Source organism: Agelaius phoeniceus, chromosome 21 (genome assembly GCF_051311805.1).
Source record: "Agelaius phoeniceus isolate bAgePho1 chromosome 21, bAgePho1.hap1, whole genome shotgun sequence".
Taxonomy (NCBI): Eukaryota; Metazoa; Chordata; class Aves; order Passeriformes; family Icteridae; genus Agelaius; species Agelaius phoeniceus.
The window spans coordinates 9,648,165-9,668,315 of NC_135285.1; the positions used below are offsets into that span (position 1 = coordinate 9,648,165).

Below are 20,151 nucleotides of genomic sequence, written 5' to 3' on the forward strand. Positions count from 1 at the left end.
GCACAGCTCAGCTGTTTCTGTAACATCTCCAAGCTGCTCAATTTCCTATCTGACAGTGAAATAAAACACCAAGCCTTTCTTAAGTTAGTGAGTTTTATTTAGGAAATAAATAAAATCATAAGAAAAATATCAATGATTGTAATAAATACAGCACTTGTCAAAGTGACACAGAGAGGAAAAGCATAATCTATTTAGGTAAATTACTCCAGCACTCTACCCCTGAAAGAACATTTGAAAGGTGGAATAGAGGAAAATACACAGAATATCCAGTTCCTTCCCAAATAAACTTTGATAAACATTTGTTTATGGGGTGGGTGTTTTTGAAACGCCATGTTTTATCACAGCTAATTATTTTAAAGGCCAGCCACACTTCAGGAGCTGCTAATTTGTCTCTATGATGCACTTGAGGAAAAGCGTGTCCTCCCTCACGTAGGCGTGTTTGGGGGACTGCAGCTTGGCCAGGGGCAGGAACAGGGGGCAGCCACTGGCCACATTCATCTCATTCACTGGCCTCTGGAAGGAAGCAGAAGCCAGGTCTGGGCGAAAGGCATCGATTACGTGCTCCCTGTTGTTTTGGTCAAGCAGCATAAACGTCACCTGAAAAACAGAATGTGGCAGTGAGGAGTTACTGGGGTGGAAAACAAACCAGGGACAGAAGTGCTGCAAAAGCAGCTGGATGCTCCATTGATAGTTAAATACAAACTGTAACAAAGGTTTCCAACCTGCAAGGTCGGTTCATGTGAACGCCCAGATGAAGTTTTTAAACCTTTGCTACCCATAAAATGAAATTAAATTAATCAAGTAAGGAATTATTCCTTGGTAGAGAACTGCACAGTCCAAAGTCTTTCTCTCCTGACAACTTGAACATCCCCTGGGTTTGGTTACAGTCATTGCATTTATTCTGTTTTTGTGCTTTGGAATCAGAAGAAACAGCTCAGCTGCCCATGCACAAATATGTAAAGGATACAACCCAAATATCCCCACCTCATTACCCCTTTTATTTACTCACTGTTCTATAGCTTGAAATATGAAAGATCTGTAACAATCTTTTAATACAGCGATGATTGGGAACTTTGATTTCTATTTTTTTTGGCTGTTAGCTGGCAGTAAAAGTATTTATAGGAAAGGTTTACAGAATCATTACCCCACAAAGGCAAGTGCCAGAGCACAGGTCAGGCCCTGCCATGGTTTCACTGCTTTCCTAACCATTGTTGCCATTATCAGATCACACTTAGGGGAAAAATCAGCCCAGGATCACATCAGACATCTGTGGCACCTCTGTAAGTGGAACTCTCACCTCACCCTTGTGATGCCTTCAGGCACCAAAACAGGTGTTTGCAATATTCCAAACACCACGTTCTGGTGGTGAAAATCCTGCCTGGCAAAGTCTGGAATATCAGCAGGAGCAGCTTTCCCTGCAAGGGACTCCAGTCAGAGACAAATCACTACCCAGGGCTGCAGGGCAGCTCCTCACCTTTGGAAAGGGATGTGGAAAAGCACTCAGCTTCCACAAAACTCCAGGGAAAGAGTCACCTTTGGCTGGGATCAGATGTGGGAAGGTTTCCCTTCTTACCTTGTGCCTGAAGGGCCACGGGAGCAAAGCGTCGTAATCTCCTTTCATGACAACGAAGAACAGGGACATGTGGGTTCCTTTCCCTGTGCCATCCCCGTTCAGGTACACCCTCAGACACACCTTGTAGCCATACTTTGCAGTGTAGAAAGCTGAAAATCAGAACTCTTCATTAGTAGAGCTGTTTCGGGGGGGAAAATAAGGCATAATGTGTGTTCTGGCATATGGGAAAAGGCAATGTGTGACAGACGTGGTTTGCTCTCACAGAAAGGAGAACAGACAAATCAGCACCCCCTGGAGATTACAAGCAATGAAAACCCAGTGGTTGGAATCCTTTTAGTGCCTCAAACCTTGGTGAAAATGACCTGTTATTAGCCACACAAGTGTAATTTACCTAAACCAGTTACTTCCCACATGGGAAGGAGCTGCAGCCACGTGGTGCCAGCTGAGGGCTGGGAGGGATGGAGCCACTGCAGGCAGCTGTGCTGGGGACCAAGGGCAGGATGAGAGCCCAGACTAAAGCACAGCCCTCTGGAAAAGCACATCCCATGCCCTGGATTACAGATCTCTGCACAAACAGCAGCTTGGCTTAAGGAGCTGTGGCACGAGCAGAAAGGAGCAGAGTTTTGGAGAAATGGGCAGGGGGGGATTCTGCAGGGTTGGGGTTTGTGAACACACATCTCCATCCTGTGCTTACCTGGGGAGTACAAACTGACTGTCCTGCCAGTCACAGAGTCCTGGAGCTTCCTGCCCACCTCAGTGATTTTCCAGAGGAAGATGCCATCGTAGGAGGCTTGCTCAGAGAACAGCAGGCTCTTGTGCAGGCTGCTCAGGCCTGCATCCTTCTGCATCAGGCACTGGTGCAGCTCTGCAATCTGGGAGAAAAATCCAGTCCTCAGCCTCCCCCTGCTCCAGGCTGTGCTGCAGGGGTGGCTGCATCCTTCTGGAGTCCTCATGTTCTGGGAGCTCTGCTTTGATTCCTTTCTAAGTGACAGCAATATGTCAAAACATACCCAGAGATGTTGTTTGGGCCTCCAGGCAAAATGTTGCTGTGAGAGGATCAGGCAATTAAACAGCTCTGCTGCCTGCTCACAGTCTGATCAGGCAAACTAACACTCAACACTCTCAGGACTATCTCACTACCTAAGCGTGGATTTAGAGAACAAATATTAGAGATCCACGTTTGAAAATGGATCAAACAACAAAAGGATCCTGAATATGTGTCCAGAACTGAGCCCTGCCCAGCTCAGACTCCTGTTCTGGTCCCTAGCCCAGCTCCCCTGATGTGTGCCAGCATTTGCTGTGTACAGAACAAGTACCCAGACAATCCCTGCTGTCATTTTTACCTTCAGCTCAAGGCCCCGTATGATGTTCTGGTCCAGCTCACTCTGTCTCCTGAAGGCCAGGATTTCCAAATTAGAGCTCTCCACCTCCTTATTGAGCACTGCCACAATGTTCTCAAACACGTGCAGCTTATTTTCCAGCTCAGAAATCACCTTCTCCCTCACGAGCTGCTGCAGGACAGACTCATCCCCAGGGACAGAGGAAGCAGGGAAACAGTCCAGCTCTGGCTCTGCTGGCATCTGCAGCTCACAGGTGCTTTTCCCTGCACTTTTCAAGCTCAGCTCTGGCCGTGGGGAGAAGCCCTTGGGGCACAGGGATCCCTGCAGGTGCCTCATGTGCTGCAGCAGGAGCAGCATGTGGGCTCCCACCGCGGATTTTTCGTGCTCCTGGATCTTCTCTTTGCTTCCCTGGAAGACACAAAACTGTCACTGTCCCCTCCATGGCCACCCCAGCCACCCTTCAGCCCCTTGGGAGATGGAGAACTGCAGGGTGCAGGTGCAGCTCCATCACCTGGCAGCAGAAGTGCTGATTCTGTTTTGGGAGACACCTCCCTGAAGGGATTGTCCAAACTAGGGTTTGGAGCATCCTGAAGGGACCTGTTTCACTCACCCTAAATGCACAGCCAACTTCAGAAAAACAACAGCCATCCTTGCTGGCTGAGGATGTAGAGTGGCTCTGTTGGGAAAAAAAAGCAGAGGAAATAATCAAAACCAATTGAAGGGAATTCTTTTATTTCCCTACAAAAGCCACAAACCCAGCAGCTATAGCTCAGATTAATTCAAGTCAAGGTAATTCCACAGCTTCCAGTGCCCAAGCTGCTTTGGAAATGGATGGCAAATCAATTCAGAGTGTGGTGAGAGCAAGTGTCCTGCACACAGCCTGGCAGTGAGGTGCCCATCTCCCAGAGCTCAGAATGACAGAACACAATTTAATGAGCACAGGGAGCAGCCAATTCCTCACAAAGATGCTGGCAATGCTGTACAGCACCTCCTGGTCAGGTGGCTCTCACTCAAGCTATGAGAGGAAACAAATATTTGCCCATTTTACAAGGTTAATTGGGAGGATAATTATTGAAGGTAATTGTGGGAGCAGGGGAGGGAAGGCAGTCAGCAGGGTTTGCTGGGATGTAAAGAGCAGCCAGAAACAACTGCTGGATCTGAAGATGTTCTCAGGTGTTTATTTAATCTAAATGAACAAGAGATAATTTTATTAATTGAAATAAAGCTGCATTGCACTCCTTTATCTTCCACCCACCTTTTCCTTTGATGCTGTTTCTGTTTGCACAGGTTTTTGTTCCTTGCATAAACTGCCTTCACATGAATGCTCCTGTCATTAAAACAAGGGAAAAAAAAATCAGTACCTTATTGAATTATTGAATTAAAGGTCACCCTGGGATATTGGATGCAAGATTGGCAATGTGCAGGTGTTGCCAGGTTCAAGTTATGTGCACACACAAAAAAATGTGCACTCACATACGTGCAGTGACAAGCAGGGGGTTACAGAACAGGAAGCAACAATGACCAGCAGAACAGGAAATTCAAATATATACAGATATATATATATATATATATATATATAAAAATATATATGAAATAAACAGGTTACAGCACAGGAAACTCTAATATAAATTCAAATTCAAATATAACTCAGATATAAACTCTTCCTGCATTGACTGCACACACTTTGCTCAATGTGCAGACCCTTCTTGCATCCTGCCATGAGCACTTTGGAGGCTGGAATCCAAATTCTCCCTCGTGATGTGCTACAGAAAACGCACCACACTCGCAGGAGCTTCCTGCCTTTTCTGCCTGCAGGAAGGGTGAAGTGATCCCTGCCCCTGGCTCTGTAATATCTGTATTTCACACAGCAACTGCCAGCTTTCCCCTCACTCTGCACAGGGGGTGGCTTTCATCCTCACAAGCTCCTCTGCACACCAGTTCTGAGGTTTCCCTTTCAGTTCTCAGAAATGCAGCCACGGGGTTTTCTCACTCTCTAACTCATTTTTTAACACTTTTTATCTTGCCAGTGATCTTACTCATTTCTGCTCTTTTACTCCTCCAGCTCACCAATTTCTTGAGGGGGAGAGGGACTCTCCTTCAGAGGAGAGAAGTTTATTTAAAAATAGAGCAATACAAAAAAAATCACCAGACCTTAAACTGAATGAATAAAATGAAGAGAGCAAGAGCAGCACCCAAAATTTACTATTTTCTCCCAGAGGGTTGTGGGCACACAGAATACCCACAAATAATCACAATGCTGAACCCGGTGCCAATTCATTAAAGCAGATAATGAATTCTACACGGACTAAAGGAGGCCGAGAAAAAGCCCCACCTCAAGGCCAACCCCCGGCTCGGTTACCAAGGTTTCCCAACCAAAATATCAAAGAGGTGGTGGCTGAGTGGGAGGAAAGGAGCTCCGGGCAGAGGAGGGGCCGGGCTCAGGCTCCCCTGCAGCCCCAGCCCAGCAGGGCTGGCAGCAATCCCTGTTGCCACCTCCTGGTGCTCTCAGATTTGGGTTTAGCACCGGCAGGGTGAGCCTGGCTCTGGGTTCTCCTCTCTCTGCAGGTCACTAAAGGATGAGCAATGCTGGTTTGGCTTCTTTTTTCTAGCTCTGTTGAGGCAGAAGGCACTTGTTCCTCTGTCGGGATTGAAGGCGCTTGTTTCCCGCCCTGAGATATCCCACACTTTAATCCAACTCCACACCTGGAATCCCAGTGCTAGCAATCCATTTTGGAAGCCTTCTCCACGGCCTCAGGCCAAACACAGAATTTTCTTGTGGGTCTGTGGCCCTTCAGCACAGAAAGTTTAAAATTCTCAGCAGCCAGGACTGCCCAAGGAGCAGATTTTAGCAGAGCAGCCCATTCCTACCCCAGGAGGACTCATATTCCTTGCAAAGCTCTCAGCTCAGTGTTTGAAAGGCACCAATTTGTGACACTTTGGACACTCAGAACTATTTACATCTCTGAAATATTCAGAGCCCTCCTCTCCTGTGGGTCTTTAATCACCATGCCCAACTGCAAGGCTGGCAATTATCCTCTTGAAATCATTTGGAGGGAACAATATTCATTGTTTTGAGCAAATAACATCAAAAAAAAATACAAAGCAGATATGTTTGAATGGGCACTGAGATACTTGTGGTAGATTCAGGGTGAGATTTTCCTGGTCTGTGGACACTGCTGATAATTTGGAGATTTGCACCTGGTCAGATCTAATAGAAATAATATCTGACAGAATCCTGCCCTACACATTTGTGGGTAGTTTTAGTCTGAACAAACTTCAGCCACTTTCAAGATCCCCTCCTGCTGCTGTCTGTGCTTTTCTGGTTTTCTCTTGCCTCACACCAGGACTCATTTTGAGGCAGGAGCTGAAACCTGGGCTGCCCAAAGCCAGGGGAGCACCAGGGCCCTTTGTCACATCCCCAGCACATTATCACATCCATTTCCCCCCAAAGCTTGTGTGGGAAAATGATCAAACTCAGGAAAATTAAATATTCCCTGAGTGCAACGAAATCAGGATGGGAAAACGGCACCACAGATCATTGAAAGCATCAATAAAAAGCCTTTATTTGAGAGAGAAATGTTCTCACCTGGCACTCAGAGCTGGCCAGGCTGCACTGGCACTGCTGACACACTGTCACATTGTTGACACATCCATTTTCCAAGTGATCTGCCAGCTTCCTCCTCATCACCACGTGCCCACAGCCAGTGTGACAGGGGATCAAAGCATATTCACATAAACTCTGATGCTCCTGGAAGTACAAAGTTATAAAGCAACCTGTGAAGTGCTCATTCACATTTATCTATAAATAGATATTCACATTTATCTATAAATAGATATTCACATTTATCTATAAATAGTCTCTGTCCTGGCAGCCCAGGGCTCTGATCTGCATTTCTTCTAAGCTTGGGTAAAGTCCCACCCCACAGAGTTACTGAGATTACTGGTGAAAAATTCACCAGCTTTACCGGGGCTTTTTTTTGTTAATTATTAATTTTGAAAAAATCTCAAAACCAAAACCAAAAGCAAACTACATTTGGTAAATTCAAACATGAGGTCTCCCTTAAAAAGCCCCTTAGGGCTTTTGCTTAAAAACAACATGATCCTGGTCCCAGCTCTCTCCCTTGTATTCATTACTCAGATTTGCCAAATCTTGCCCATTTAAATAAACATTTTAACTGAGGCATTTGAGATCAGTCTGAAAAGAATGATGTATACAATCAATACATTGACAGAGGAGGGAATTATTTCTCCAATAAAACATGCCAAGGACATTGCCTCCAGAACAGTGTCCTGGAGACCGAACTACCCTGTCACCGCCTGCTTGTAGCAGCCTTGCATCTAAATAACAAGGAACCACTGGATAAAATATCAAGCTGATTTAAGTTTGTGCAATGTGAGTTTCATTCAGAATGTTCTGGATTTGGCCAAAGCCCCACTAAAGTTAATCACAGAAGCACAGAATGATTCGGGTTGGAAGAAACCTTAAAAATCATCCAGTCCCAACCCCCTGCCATGGGCAGGGATAGATTAATGGCACATTAATCTCCATAGATTAATGGCATATTTTTTAGACAAAAACATTGGTATAAATCACAATAGTGACACTGATTCTAATTAATTGCATTAATTTGTGTCTGCTGATACCCTGGTTTCACTGCCTCTCTGTCCCCACCCCATATTCTTCTGAATAAACTCTCTTTGAACATACTTCAAAATCTTTCATGATACCAGACCAGCTGCATCCAGGGGTCACACAGTGGACTCTGAGCTCAGAAATCTCTTTATTAATGGCAGCATCACCAAAAGCCTGGAAAGAAAACAAAGTAATAAAAAAACATTGGTCAGAAAGCACTTTTGGATGCATCCTTGGAATAGGAACAGGGTGGTAGAAATCCACACCTTAATAAATCTTTAATTTTTTAAAAAATTACTGTATTGCATAAAACTCTGCAACCTGCCCAGTTAATCTTAGTGTAGTAGAAGCCCAAATAATTATGAAATAATTTATTTCTTAGCACTCAAAAATAATTTATTTGACACGATATTAATTTACCGAAAATAAGCCCGACTACAGCTTTTATTTTGCATTTCTTTTCACAGGAGCCTGAAATATTTCACATGCAGCCATGTGCCGACAGGACCCTGCCTGTGGGGTCCCTTAATGAATGCATTTCATTATCGGGGTCATTAACACCTCCTAAACGTGCTGCAGCGAGCACTTGGGAGTCTCTGCACCGAGAGCACTGCTCAGATCTGGGCTGCTTCCATTTAGCAGGCACCGAGTGCTAAAAAAATCTGAACCAGATGGGAGAGGGGTTTGCTCTTTGCACTACAGAGATTACTGTGTTATTCTAACACGAGGAATTGTACAATTGTTATGTAATGATGAAGTACTGCTCGCTTTAATGTTACACCTCGCACTGAAATAGGGATCCTGGCGCGGGAAGAAGCCCTGCCGCAGTTAAAGGCATTTTGGGGTGGTCTGCAGGTAAACACAGTGCAGGGAAATGCAGATTCCACACGGAATAACACAGAGCAAGGACTGGGAGGGGAAGGCTTTACAAATAGAGGCAGGAAAGTATTTACAAACACATCTCAATGCTCCTGAAAATCCACCCAGCATCTGTGGGGAATGATCTGCAGCCCCGGGTGGGCTCAGTTCCCAAACCACACCTGCAGAAACTCCTGGCACATGGGGAGAACCCCACAGCAGAGAAACCCCAAACTGACAGGCAAAGTTCAGAAGGGCTCAGCTGCACCCATTTGTGCAGGAAATCTGTCATTGGGAAATTCATTCCAGAACTGAGAATTAGTTGGGGTTTTTTTTTCTGGGATATCACCAAGTTCAGCATCAGCAGCAGATCCATTATTTTGCTGCTTTCTAAACTTTGGCTCTTATGCCACTGTTAGCTGCCTGTTTGTTTTCATTTCCCCCCAAAAATGTAGACAAATTATGTGTCTGTTGATATCCCTGCGTGTAATCAGAGAGGAGGGGAAAGGACAGGCTGGGACTGGGCCTTAGGGCCCACTTTGCATTTGGGATACAGAACAACACAGCAATTTGCCAGGAAAATCACACAAGAAGAGATCTGCACCATGAAATTACAGATGAAACATTGGCCAGGGCATAGTTTGTATCAATTATTATGTTCGGCTTCATGTTTGAAGGGTACAAGAAACCATGAGGTTGGAAAATCCATTAAAATACTTCCTGAGGATAATAAGTAACAGTTAAGACACATTATTACAAGTAGGAAAGTACCACTTACTTGGAGACAATAAAAAGTTAATCATATGGAAGGGTTTGGGATTTTACATTGCAGAACCTGGATTTGGAAAGTCCTGAGGCTGCCATTACACTTTTTAAAATCAAAAACTCTGGGAAATCCAAGTTATTAAAGCTTAAGTTAAAATGTGTAACTATCAGCTGCTATTGCATTTTGTATTATCCCCTTCTGAACTCCAGTCCAATGATGACTACAGAGAATGGTTATTGATAAATTAATGATCTGTGAACTACAACTTACCCTGTCTTCTGCCAATAGGCTTTCCTCACCTAAAGTGTTGGGATCTTCCTCTTTACATTTCTGGCAAATTGCATTTTTATTGTTTCTGGTAAAAGAAAAAATAAATAAATACCAATGCCACGGTGCACTGCAGTTTAGGAGGTCTCTGTATAGGCACTGCCACAAATAAACCCATGAAAATTGTGATTTCCACTCAGAATCCATAGTCCTTGTTCACTAAAGGCCAATTCTTGAAAAAACACTGGTGTCAAAAAAGTTTTGCTCCTCTGTTGTTCAAGATCAGGACTATGCCCATTAATCTTATCTGTATTGCAGGAAAATAAGGGCAGCCTGAACCATAAATAGGAATAAAGATGTAAAGCTCTTTATCCCATGAATGATTCAAAAACTCCAAATAGGAAAGAGAATGTGAAAACTGAAGTATTTTAAAACACAGAAAATGCCCATGTTGTCCAGACAGATACAGATATATATGACATTATATTCACCAAAACCCCATAGCATCCTTTATCAAAGGGCTGTGAAGTGCCAAGGAAGCCTTCGAGGTTAAATCAGAATGATTTTATCACAGACAGAAAAACTCCCTCAGGCCTCAGAGACTCCCATGGCAGAACCAGGAGGAGGCAGGGAATATCCTGCAGCCTCCATGGAGATTCCTGGCAGCAGGGAATGCCAGCAGGCCAGGGAGCCCCTGGGCACTTACCTGACGATCCAGGTGAGGCAGGCAGAGCAGTACCTGTGCCCACACAGTGTCTGCAGGGCTTTCTTCAGGATGTTGTGGCAGTTGCTGCACAGGAACTTCTGCCCAGGCACGTCCTCACAGATGCTGGTGGGGTATCCAAAGGGGAACTCGTTCTCATCGGGGGCAGAGCTGGGGGGGTCCTGCAGGCTCCTGGGGCTGCTCTCAGCCATCTCAGCGAGCTCTGGCTGAGAGGAGAGAAAATCCAGGTGTTCCAACACAGCACACACTCACTGGGATGTGGGAGGATGCAGCAGAGGTCCCGAGCAGCCCCAGGGCTGAGCAGTCACCTCGCTGTGCTCGGCTGGGTCTGCAGTGACAGGCGCGGCCAAATGTCACAGTGGGGTTTGACCTGCCACCAGCAGGAAATTACTGTGCACCTTTAAAATTTCCCTCAAACACAACACAAAAATAGACCTAAAAGTGCCCTAAAAAGGGCGGGTTGGGGTTTTCTTTCAAGAGTTTTTAGCTTATAGAAAGATGAGCTACAGTCCTGTCTGTCCTCATCACACAGGATTGTTTCTGCAGAGTAAATCCCCAACCACATCAATTCTCAAAATTCGTGATTTCACTTCATACACACAGGAACTGAGCAGCTGGTGTGTTGACAGTGACTTTCCCGAAGTCATAAGACTTGTGGTGAAATGACAAAGGAAATCCCAAGGCCACAAGCCCTTGATGCTGTGCTCTGGCCAGGCCCACCTGGAGCCACATGTGCCAAGGTGTTGTGCACATTCAGTTCGGTTTGGTTTGCTGTGCCGTGGGATATTTTTGGAAATGCAGCCAAAATTGATTCTGGTGTTTCTTGGAAAGTCCAAGGAAGGTTTTCACCCAGGGAACTGGTGCAGTTTGATTATAATAACCCCTTCATTAAGGCTTTTTTTTCCTGCCATGACAGCACTGATGCACCATAACCTGTTTCAGTATTACCAGCAGTCACGCTGACTGAGAAATCTGAAAATAAATGACTGCAGGCTGCCGTGGGCAGGCCGGGCTGGCGGTGTGACCGCCGTGATGGGCAGGGCACAGCCCGGGCTGGAGGCTCTGTCTGGGAGCCAGCAGCGTTTTCCATGGCGTGGCTCGGCCAATTCCCTCTGCAGCATCGGAGCGGGAGCTCGGCAGTGACCGCAGGGGCTGCCCGGCCTGCCAGAGCCCTGAGTTAGAGCCGGCAGCACAAACGCCATGGAACCGAAGGGGTTCCAGCGGTGCCGGGGGGACGGGGCGCTCACGGCTCCCCCGGCCCGCGGAGCGCGGCCCCGGCACGGAGCCCACCCCGGCTCTGGGGCCGAGAGCGGCCAGGAGCCCCGGCCAGCCCCCGCTGCCCTCCGGGCGCTCCCGGGGCGCGGTTCGGGCACCGGGCCCGTGTGTCCGGGGGCCGCGGGCGGTTCCCCGCAGCGGGGCCCGCTCCCCTCCATCCCCCCCGGTGCTCTCCATCCCTCCCGGTGCTCTCCATCCCTCCCGCTCCCCTCCATCCCTCCCGCTCCTCTCCATCCCTCCATCCCTCCCGCTCCTCTCCATCCCTCCATCCCTCCCGCTCCTCTCCATCTCTCCCCGCATCCCCGCCTCTCCCGTACCTGAGCCCGCCGGGCCCTGGCAGGCGCTCACCGCGGGTACCGGGTCCTCTCAGCGGGAATACCGGGGCCCTCACCGCGGGTACCGGGGCTCTCACCGCGGTACCGGGGCTCTCACCGCGGGTACCGGGTCCTCTCAGCGGGAATACCGGGTCTCTCACTGCGGGTACCGGGGCTCTCACCGCAGATACCGGGGCTCTCACCGCGGGTACCGGGCTCTCACTGCGGTACCGGGGCCGCGGCCGGGGGCTGGGCCGGCTGTCGGCGATGCTGCCTCGCTCCGGCCGGGAGGAGCGGGGAGCCCGAGCCGCGCCCCGGGGCCGGCGGGAGCGGAGCTTCCCCTGCTCGGGGCAGCGGCGCCGTCCCGGCCGCGGGCACGGGAACTGCCAGGGCAAAGGCCCCGCCGGGCGAATTCCCCCGGGCCGCCGAAATGGAGAATGTGGCGGCCGGGTCCTGCAAGCGCAGCCGTGCCGGGTGTGCCATGGTGCCCTGACAGCCCTGCCCGCCCCGAGCCCGACATCCCCGCACGGCCCCGGCTGCTCGGGGCAGCCCCTGCCCGGTGCGGGAGCCCCGAGCCGCCGGAGCCTCCGGGAAACCTCGGCGGGGCAGCCCCGCTGGGGCTCAGCCGCCAACGCAGCCCGGGATGGCACAGCAGGGAAACACAGGAGCTCAGCAATGGTTGCAAAGCCTTCTTAGAGTGCAGGGGAGATTCTACAAAGCAAAGTTTCATTATCAGCAGGAGATTCTCTTCAGCCCTGACACGGCCTGCCACCCTCTCTAGTTCTGATAAAGGATTCAGTCAGAAAAAGAGTTGTACATGCAAATCTGTTCACCCTTCCTTGTGGGGAATATCCCCGGGGGTGAGGCCCTGCTGAGCACCGACAATGAAAAGCAGAGGTGTTTCCCTGGGTGCTCGGCTGGCTGTGCACCGCTGCCCTGGCAGGAGGCACCCGCGCAGCTTCTGTGGGTGTGCGGCTGCTGAGGGATTCCTCACACAGCGTTTGCCTGAGTCTGGCACCTTCCCCTGCTGGGAGTGCACAGACAGACACAACAGACACCTCAGCTCCACTTCCCTCCTCTCTGGGCTGATCTGATGGAGATCTGCAGTTCAGATCATCAGGGCTGGGTGTTAACTCAAAGCTAAGAGGAAAGTGTGACACAGCCCCAGTGAGGCCTTGGCCTGACACATTTGCCCTTGTTTGGGTTGTTAAAATCCATCCTAAGTTAATTTGGCCCAGGCGGTTTCTGCCAGGATGTGAGTTAAAACCTCTTTCAGAAACTGAAAGATTTCTGAATGTGGTTTTTCCAGCTTTGGGGGTACAAAGAGGTGTAAGACGTTAATTTTAGAATGATCACAGGGTCAGGTTCAGGGATGAAGTGGCAGCTCCACCTCTTCCCTGTGCCCTTACCTCGCTCCTTTCCTCTGGCTTTGAGACTTTTTGAAAGTTTCTGTGATTCTGCTGCACCCCTGTCTCCAAAGGTGCTGAATTACACAAAGAAACTAAAGATAAGGTTTTGGTACTTTCCAAACTAGAGAGATTTCCTGTGGTAAATTTCCCCCATATGAGATCAGTTAACTGAAAACAGGATGTGGCTCAGAGAGAGATTAAAATTTGAAGCTTAGTTTTACTGTAGAGCCATTCCAGCAGTGCTCAGCATTGCAGGGCACTGTGTTACTATTTAGGGGGAATGACCATTTTATACCCTAGGGGAAAAGTGCATAAGGGAATATATTCCTATATTTAATATCACCTTTTAAAAACAAGCCAAGGTGTTGAGACTTTTAATTCTACAAATTTCCTAGGACATTGAAAATGGAATTTAGGTTCAGATGCTCCAGGTTTTAAAGACTGTAGTCAAAAGGAGAATTGCATTTCAGAGAGATGTTTAAGATAGGGATGTCTCCTTTGATGAAAACATGATTTTCAATTAGTATAAATTAGCTGGAACACATAAATTAGCTGTGCACATGTTCTAGAAAAACCTGAAAAATTAGTAAAACACAGGAAGGAAAATTTGCTAGTAAAAGCAAATCCAGTGCCCATGAGATTCAGTTCTTCTAGGAACTGGAGCTCAGTGCTTCAAGTCAAGATTTCTGCCAGGTCAGAGCTCTGATGTGAAGGAGTCTGTAACTTCCACACTATTACTTATTTTCTGAATGGAACACAGTGTCTGGGAGGTTCCACCAATTCAAGATTAGAAAAAGAAGAATCATTAAATCTGATTATTGTTATCCTCGGTGAACTCAACAGCTTTGCCACAATTCAACCTCCTGTCTCTAACTAAATCTTTTTACATGTTTCAGTTTTGTCTGTCTGTGCCTACTACCAGTTGTAGCTCTGCTTTGTTATGGTGATACCCCAAGGACCAGCCCAGCCCTCACTACAAGAGCAGGGAAGTTTCCCACTAGGTTCCATAAATCTGGACTGTAACTCTCAAAGAGACATCAGGAATCAATTTTAATTTCCTCATCCCTGCTCTGCCTCAGGATTTTTCCCAGATCATATTCTCTGCAAGACAGAATTATCATAGGAATTTTTTCCTCCAAAGAATAGATGCTCTGGAACACCTCTCCAGCATTTGACAGCAGAAAAGCACCCAAAAATAGACACTTAATTTATGTATATATTTATGTGTGTTGCTTATTTCAATCACTCATTAAGCATTTTCCACAAGCCAAGCCAAGGAATCGCCCTGAAGAGCAGAGAGAAAATGAAAAGTGTTTCTCTCTAGCACAGTGGCCTTGATGGTTTCCTACAAGCCAGAGCATTTCAGAGTAACTCACTGAGAGGTTTCTGAGGCTGCCCCTGAATTTAGGCCACCAGGCAGATCTTGCTCATGTGGAGAAGCTCCCTGGTGGCCTCGTGCCCCAGTCTCTGTCCCCCAGAGCAGGACAAGCGTGGGCTGCAGTGTGTGAGCCCAGCATGGAGCACTTTGTGCCAGTTTCCCCAGCTGAGGCTCAGCTCCCTGGCCACATGAAGGGTTCTGCTGTACTTGTGGTTGTGCTTCTGTTTCTCTTAATGTACAGAAAGCCTGAGCTAAACTGGAAAATTCTGAGCTGCTTCTTTCCATTCTTAATGCCTTGGAGAGAGCTCTGGGAACGGGAGCTGTGCCCACGGGGAAGGCTGCCAGAACACTCTTCCAAAGTCTGGATGTGACATGAAAAAACAAGTTCAGTTTCAGATATCTTTTGACTCTAAACCAGCTGGGAAAGTGTGGATATTCTATTGATTGACTGGGACTAATTAGTGGAAACAGAAAAAGGAAACATCAGATTTATTTAATATCTTCATTAATTCTCATAAATGACAAGAACTGAGGGGAAAGTGAAGGTTATGGCAAAACTCCTTTAACCCTTTCAGAAGTTGCTCATTTTGCTAATAGCAGTGAAACATAAAGATGTTTGAAGATGTTTTCCACATCAGAAGCAGAAAGAGACTGACTCTGCACTAACTTGCATCTCTCCTCCACTGAGCCCATAATTCCCTCTGCTATTGCAGAATGACTAACAGCATCAGGCTCAGCTTTCCAATGGTATTTTTCAGTGTGATTCATAATCCTGAGTAATTTCCACACCACCACTGACATGTCTATCTGTACCTGTATTTTATGGGCAACACACCTAGGGAGCACAAAAGCTCCAAGTGTAATCTGAGGTTTCACAAGGGGAAAACAAAATTCTCTTTATCCGCGTTGTAAGGGGAAAACAAAGCCCTCAGCAAAACACTGCTCCAGCAAGAAGGAAAACTCCTGAGTGTTCACAAACCAAGATGTTTTAAGGAGGATTCTCAAGGAGAAGGGAAAATTAATTTTAAGCATAGGAGGAGCCTGAATGAAAAATTACAGCTAGAAGTGGGGAAAGCAGGTAAAAGAGGGAATAGGGAAAAAAGGTAAGTGCTTAACTCCTGAATAAAAAGAGCCCTCTCCTGAGGCCAGACCTCTTGGCAGCTGTGCCAGGGATGGGACCCAAGAGCCCAAAATCCCAGACATGTTCCCAGCAGTGTCCTTGGAATCCAGCCAAGGAAACAGAACTTGTATCTCCACGTCCAACATCTGAATCACAAACTGGGTGTTGGAACCCCAAAGCCAGAGGAGGAGGCACACAGTGAATGTCCCCAGCTGCCCAGGCTCAGGGAAAGCCTGGGAGAAACCAAAACAGCCAAAGCCTGGCTCTGGAGGGCAGCAGGAATTGTGCTGAGGTTACACAAGCAAAGTTTGGGGTTCCTTGGGGCAAGACATGGACTGGAAGGAAATGCAGCATTTCCTAAATCTGGTTCTCCAAAGTCACATATCCAAGAGCTTTTCTTATCATGAATATCTTGTTTCAAAGCCCTGGGAAGTGTTGCTGGGCTGGGACTAATCCCAGTTCAGCCCTGGGCATGGGGATTGGCAGGATCAGCAGGGACACAGGGCAGGAGCTCATGGAGGTTTAGGTACACCCCCCAGTTTCTGGTATAAATCCATGGAATCCTGCTAAATTATGTCAAGGATTAAGTTGATCCCTCATGGTTCCATAGGAAGCTTTTGATCCTACCTTGTTTTTGAGACTCCTGACCAAAACAGAAGCTTAGAAAAAAGCCCACCCTTTAATATTACACAGATTGGTGACTTCAAACTGTTGGAATTCACTGCTGCTGGAAATGAACACCCATTCCTACCTCCCTGTCAGAGCCTGGGGATGAATATCCTCTAGGACCTTATGGCAGAAGGTTTTAATGGAAAACTTTATGATTTAAGCAGTGAAAATGACATTTTTATGGCATATTGCTTTTTATAAGTAATGAAGGAAACCTGGCTAATCAGCCATGCAGCAAAGGAGCAATTTCAGTCACAGCTGCCACTGAGGCCCAGCCTGTCACCAACAGCTCAGCTGATGTCTGTAGTTTGCAATTCACCTTTCAGCAGGTACAGACTGGCACAGTGCATCCTTCAGTGGGGATGGGTGAGGTGTTCCTGACATCTTTCCTCTTTGGAAAGCAATTTTCCCACTGATTTTTTTGTGCTGCAATGGAAGAAATCCTCTATCTGTAGATGTAGATATCAAGTGTAGCTCCCTCCAAAATAATTTCAATGCCACTGATTTGTTCTAGCTGAGGATGTGCTCCTCATGGTAGAAACTGCAGGGAACTGCCAGTGGTAACAATGTGCTGCTGTAAAGCCAAATGAGACAATTCAATATTGGGAATTGTCCATATCAGAGCTCCCTGGAGCCAGCCTCAGAGCACTGAACCCAGCTCTGAACCTCTGTGTGCTCTGGAGTCCTTTGAACTGGCACCAGTGGGGCTGCTGCCCTGAAGAGAAAATAGATTTTCCACTGTAAATCCCAATTTTGGGGGTTTAATATCTCAGCTGATTTAAAGTGTGTTTAAAGATTTAAATTTACTTTAAATTAGTAAAGTCTAATATAACTTTTTGTTTACTTTGTCTGTAAAAGAAATTGCCCCTTTTAGCTGTCAAGTAGCAAATAAACAAAGGAATTATAGTCTGAGCCACAGCACCTTAGGAATAATCTGCATTTCGTGACTTCCAGCTCTGAATGTGGGTAAATATAACCATTTTATAAATAACCCCCTGTGTGTAACAAATATTTCCTGGGACAGAAAAGAAAGGCCTGAATAGAGCAATTTTTACTCAGGATCTCTCTGCTATTGTTTTCTACACTTGAATGTTCTTTTTATGAGAGTTGTGGTGTTTAATCCAGTTTAGTATTTTCCAGGAAATCGGTTGCTGCTTAAACATGTATCCAAATTCCAAGTTCATTCAGAACTTGAAAAGCAAAATTTAACACAAGGACTGGAATTCTGTAATGATCCAGGAATTGGCAAAAGCAAACTCTTGCTTCCCAGGAGAATGAAAGAGCCAAGCCCAGATATTTCTCCTAATTAGAGATGAAAACATTATTAAATCTCCTAAAAATTGAAAGCATATGTAACTGCTCTAAGGTGGGTGTTTTACTGGAAAATAACTGACAGCCATGCTAAACTTCTGTGTGTTCTGATGTAAGAATTCAGCAGGAGATTAAGAACACATTTTGCTGGGAGACATGTCTAAACATTAACATTTACACAGGCTGAAAATAGGCCTCTGTAGGCAGGGTCAAGTGAGACAACCCACCATGGATGGACACCAAATTGGCAGCTCCCAGACAGTGATTTTTTTAAAATGACAAAATAATCTCCACTCAAAAGAAAAGATGGATTTCCTTACCCTGTGTTCCCTCATCTCCTGACACCCCTTCTGTAAATGGACCCACAGACCCCTGCCAGCTGATTGCACAGCTCCTCCTCTGTGGACATGGGGGCTTGATACTGTTTATTAAAAGAGTTTTGAACTGGAAAGGAATCTTACCAAGGATTTTATTCAAGGATTTTGTGTTGCTCTACCTGTGTACTCAAAAGAGGGACTGTCCCCACACTGAACACCCACACTGCTGTGCAAATACAGAAAAGAATTTTGGTGTGATGTTCTGGCTTTGCATTGCTCAGATGCACTGAACAAACTCAGTGTGATGAAGTGAACATTTCTCCCATTCCAAATAATTTCAGATGAGAGTGGAGCATCATAACAAAATAAAAATTGTGTGCTAAATTGGGCTTGCACCCTCCTAGCTCATGGGAGCATTCTTCTCTTCCTCCTAGTATTTAATAAATGTGTTGGGGTCAGCCAGGAGAGAATTGTGGCAGTCACTATGGAGCTATTCAGAAGTAATATTAACAGTAATAATATTAGTAATACTAGTAATGACACTAACCTGCAATAGGGATTTACCATTCCTCCTCCAGAATTGCCAGGTATTCCTAATTCCACACCATTTTTGGCAGAGCACTTGCCTGAGTAAGAGTACCCAGGGCTTGGGGCATGTCCTGAAGGATTCTGCACACAAAATCACTTCTTCCCTGCTTGGAGAACAATGGCCAGAGAAAGGCACCCTTTGGCTCTCTCCCTAAATTAGTCACAGCTCTTTGGCACAGCCCAGCAGCTTTCAGCCCAGAGCAAAGTGTGAGTTTCACATGTCACTGTGCATAACAGGCTGGAATTTGGGCTATTCAAGTCACTCACCAGCTTGGGTCATTGAGATTAATTTCTGGTTGCAATGAAAAGAGAAATGAGTTCATTTTGTGATGCTTAGCTGTCTAAAAACCAGTAAAATACAAATGGAAATGTACAGAAATAGGTATTTTAAAAAGAACTAAAGGATAACACAGTATTAACCCTTAGATTTGTTGTAATTCTGGAATTCAACCAACTCAGGCCTGCCAAGAGTACCCAGGGAGAATCACATTTGAATGGCATCTGCTGAGTTTCCTTATTCAAAGGGAAATATATGAAAAAGGAATAGAAGTATAATGCCCAAAGTTATTTAATTGCCCTTAGAGAGTCCTGCTTTGAGATGATCTGTGCAGGCAAGGTCAGCCATCCTTTTTTTTTTTTGGAAAAGTGGGGATAAACGTGGGCAGGAGCACTCAGTTCTGGGGCCACTCCATCAGCAGGGAGGCAGAGCAGGCACCTGGCACTGCCTGGCCTCTGGGAGCACTGCAGCAGTGGCACAGGGAAATTGGAGTTTTTCTGGAAGCACTACAGCTCTTGGCTGGGGATTCAAAGGCTGGAACATTTGGAGACTTGCACATCACAGACATAAACAAGCAAGGAACAGAAAAACACTGTGTACAATTCAGAGAGAAAAGCTCTGGTGTCCAGAATCCACAGCAAGCTTGGAAGGACAGAATGTGCTTTGAAATAATTTCCATTTCATAATACAGATGAGTCACCTAAGCAGTGATTATTCCAAGAATTTCCATGTTTGCTGGGATTAATCCTGGGGGCTGTTTGGTGCCTCAGAACTCTCTGACCATGAGGCACCAAGGCTGGCACTGAGCTCTAAAATCACTCCCATGTCACTTCCATCTTCTCTTGTGCTGCACAAATCTGCCAACATCCTTTGCATGTGGAAGCAGATGGAGACACAGATACACCTTTCCCCCACGTGGTTTTGCTGTGGAAGCCAAGCCATGCCACGTGGGGAAGGGAATTCTTCCTGCCACTGGGATCTGTGCACACCTCCATCCTACACATGGCTGATTATCTGTACAAATTTAAATACATGCACTTGAAGTATATTGCTGATCCCAGTGATATACTGGATAGTTAATTCTGAATAGAAACAGAGATAACAAATAAAATTAAAGATTTTTTTTAACTAGTAACTGCAATTTGATATTTAAGAGTAGCATTTCTATGTGTTATTTTTAAATAACTGGCCTCCAGGAGCCTTTTTTGCAGTCTGGCTCACAAAAAAATCAATAGAGAAATGCCACAAGTCACCTGTGAAAACAAGACATGCTCCTGTCATTTAAAGAGAAAATTAGGACTGACAATACACAGCCACCAGTTCAGAAGCAGG

At 46.3% G+C, this 20,151-nt stretch overlaps 1 protein-coding gene across 2 annotated transcripts; it reads right to left on the reverse strand.

Moving 5' to 3' along the window:
* Window positions 1–75: 75 nt before the first annotated feature.
* Window positions 76–12,358, reverse strand: TRAF1 (TNF receptor associated factor 1). Of its 2 annotated transcripts, none has more exons than XM_054646456.2 (11): window positions 11,754–12,358; window positions 10,144–10,363; window positions 9,441–9,525; window positions 7,622–7,720; window positions 6,500–6,661; window positions 4,169–4,240; window positions 3,524–3,589; window positions 2,917–3,321; window positions 2,268–2,445; window positions 1,574–1,722; window positions 76–597 (listed from the first exon to the last, which is right to left on the reverse strand). In XM_054646456.2, exons 2-11 carry the CDS (start codon window positions 10,350–10,352, stop codon window positions 382–384), a joined length of 1,641 nt encoding a protein of 546 aa, XP_054502431.1. In that variant the 5' UTR covers window positions 10,353–10,363; window positions 11,754–12,358; the 3' UTR covers window positions 76–381. The 2 variants fall into 2 exon arrangements, with proteins under 2 accessions (XP_054502431.1, XP_077045311.1); XM_077189196.1 differs by having other exon boundaries at window positions 10,144–10,367.
* Window positions 12,359–20,151: the final 7,793 nt, after the last annotated feature.

What these genes read in the sequence shown, in the direction of transcription:
- TRAF1 (XM_054646456.2), bottom strand. Translation starts at nt 10,352, where the DNA reads ATGGCTGAGAGCAGCCCCAGGAGCCTGCAGGACCCCCCCAGCTCTGCC. An exon ending in TGGCCAGCTCTGAGTGCCAG is followed by an intron (nt 4,241 to 6,499) that starts GTGAGAACATTT and finishes TTTTAATGACAG; the next exon opens with GAGCATTCATGTGAAGGCAG. An exon ending in TACGGGGCCTTGAGCTGAAG is followed by an intron (nt 2,446 to 2,916) that starts GTAAAAATGACA and finishes TTTTTCTCCCAG; the next exon opens with ATTGCAGAGCTGCACCAGTG.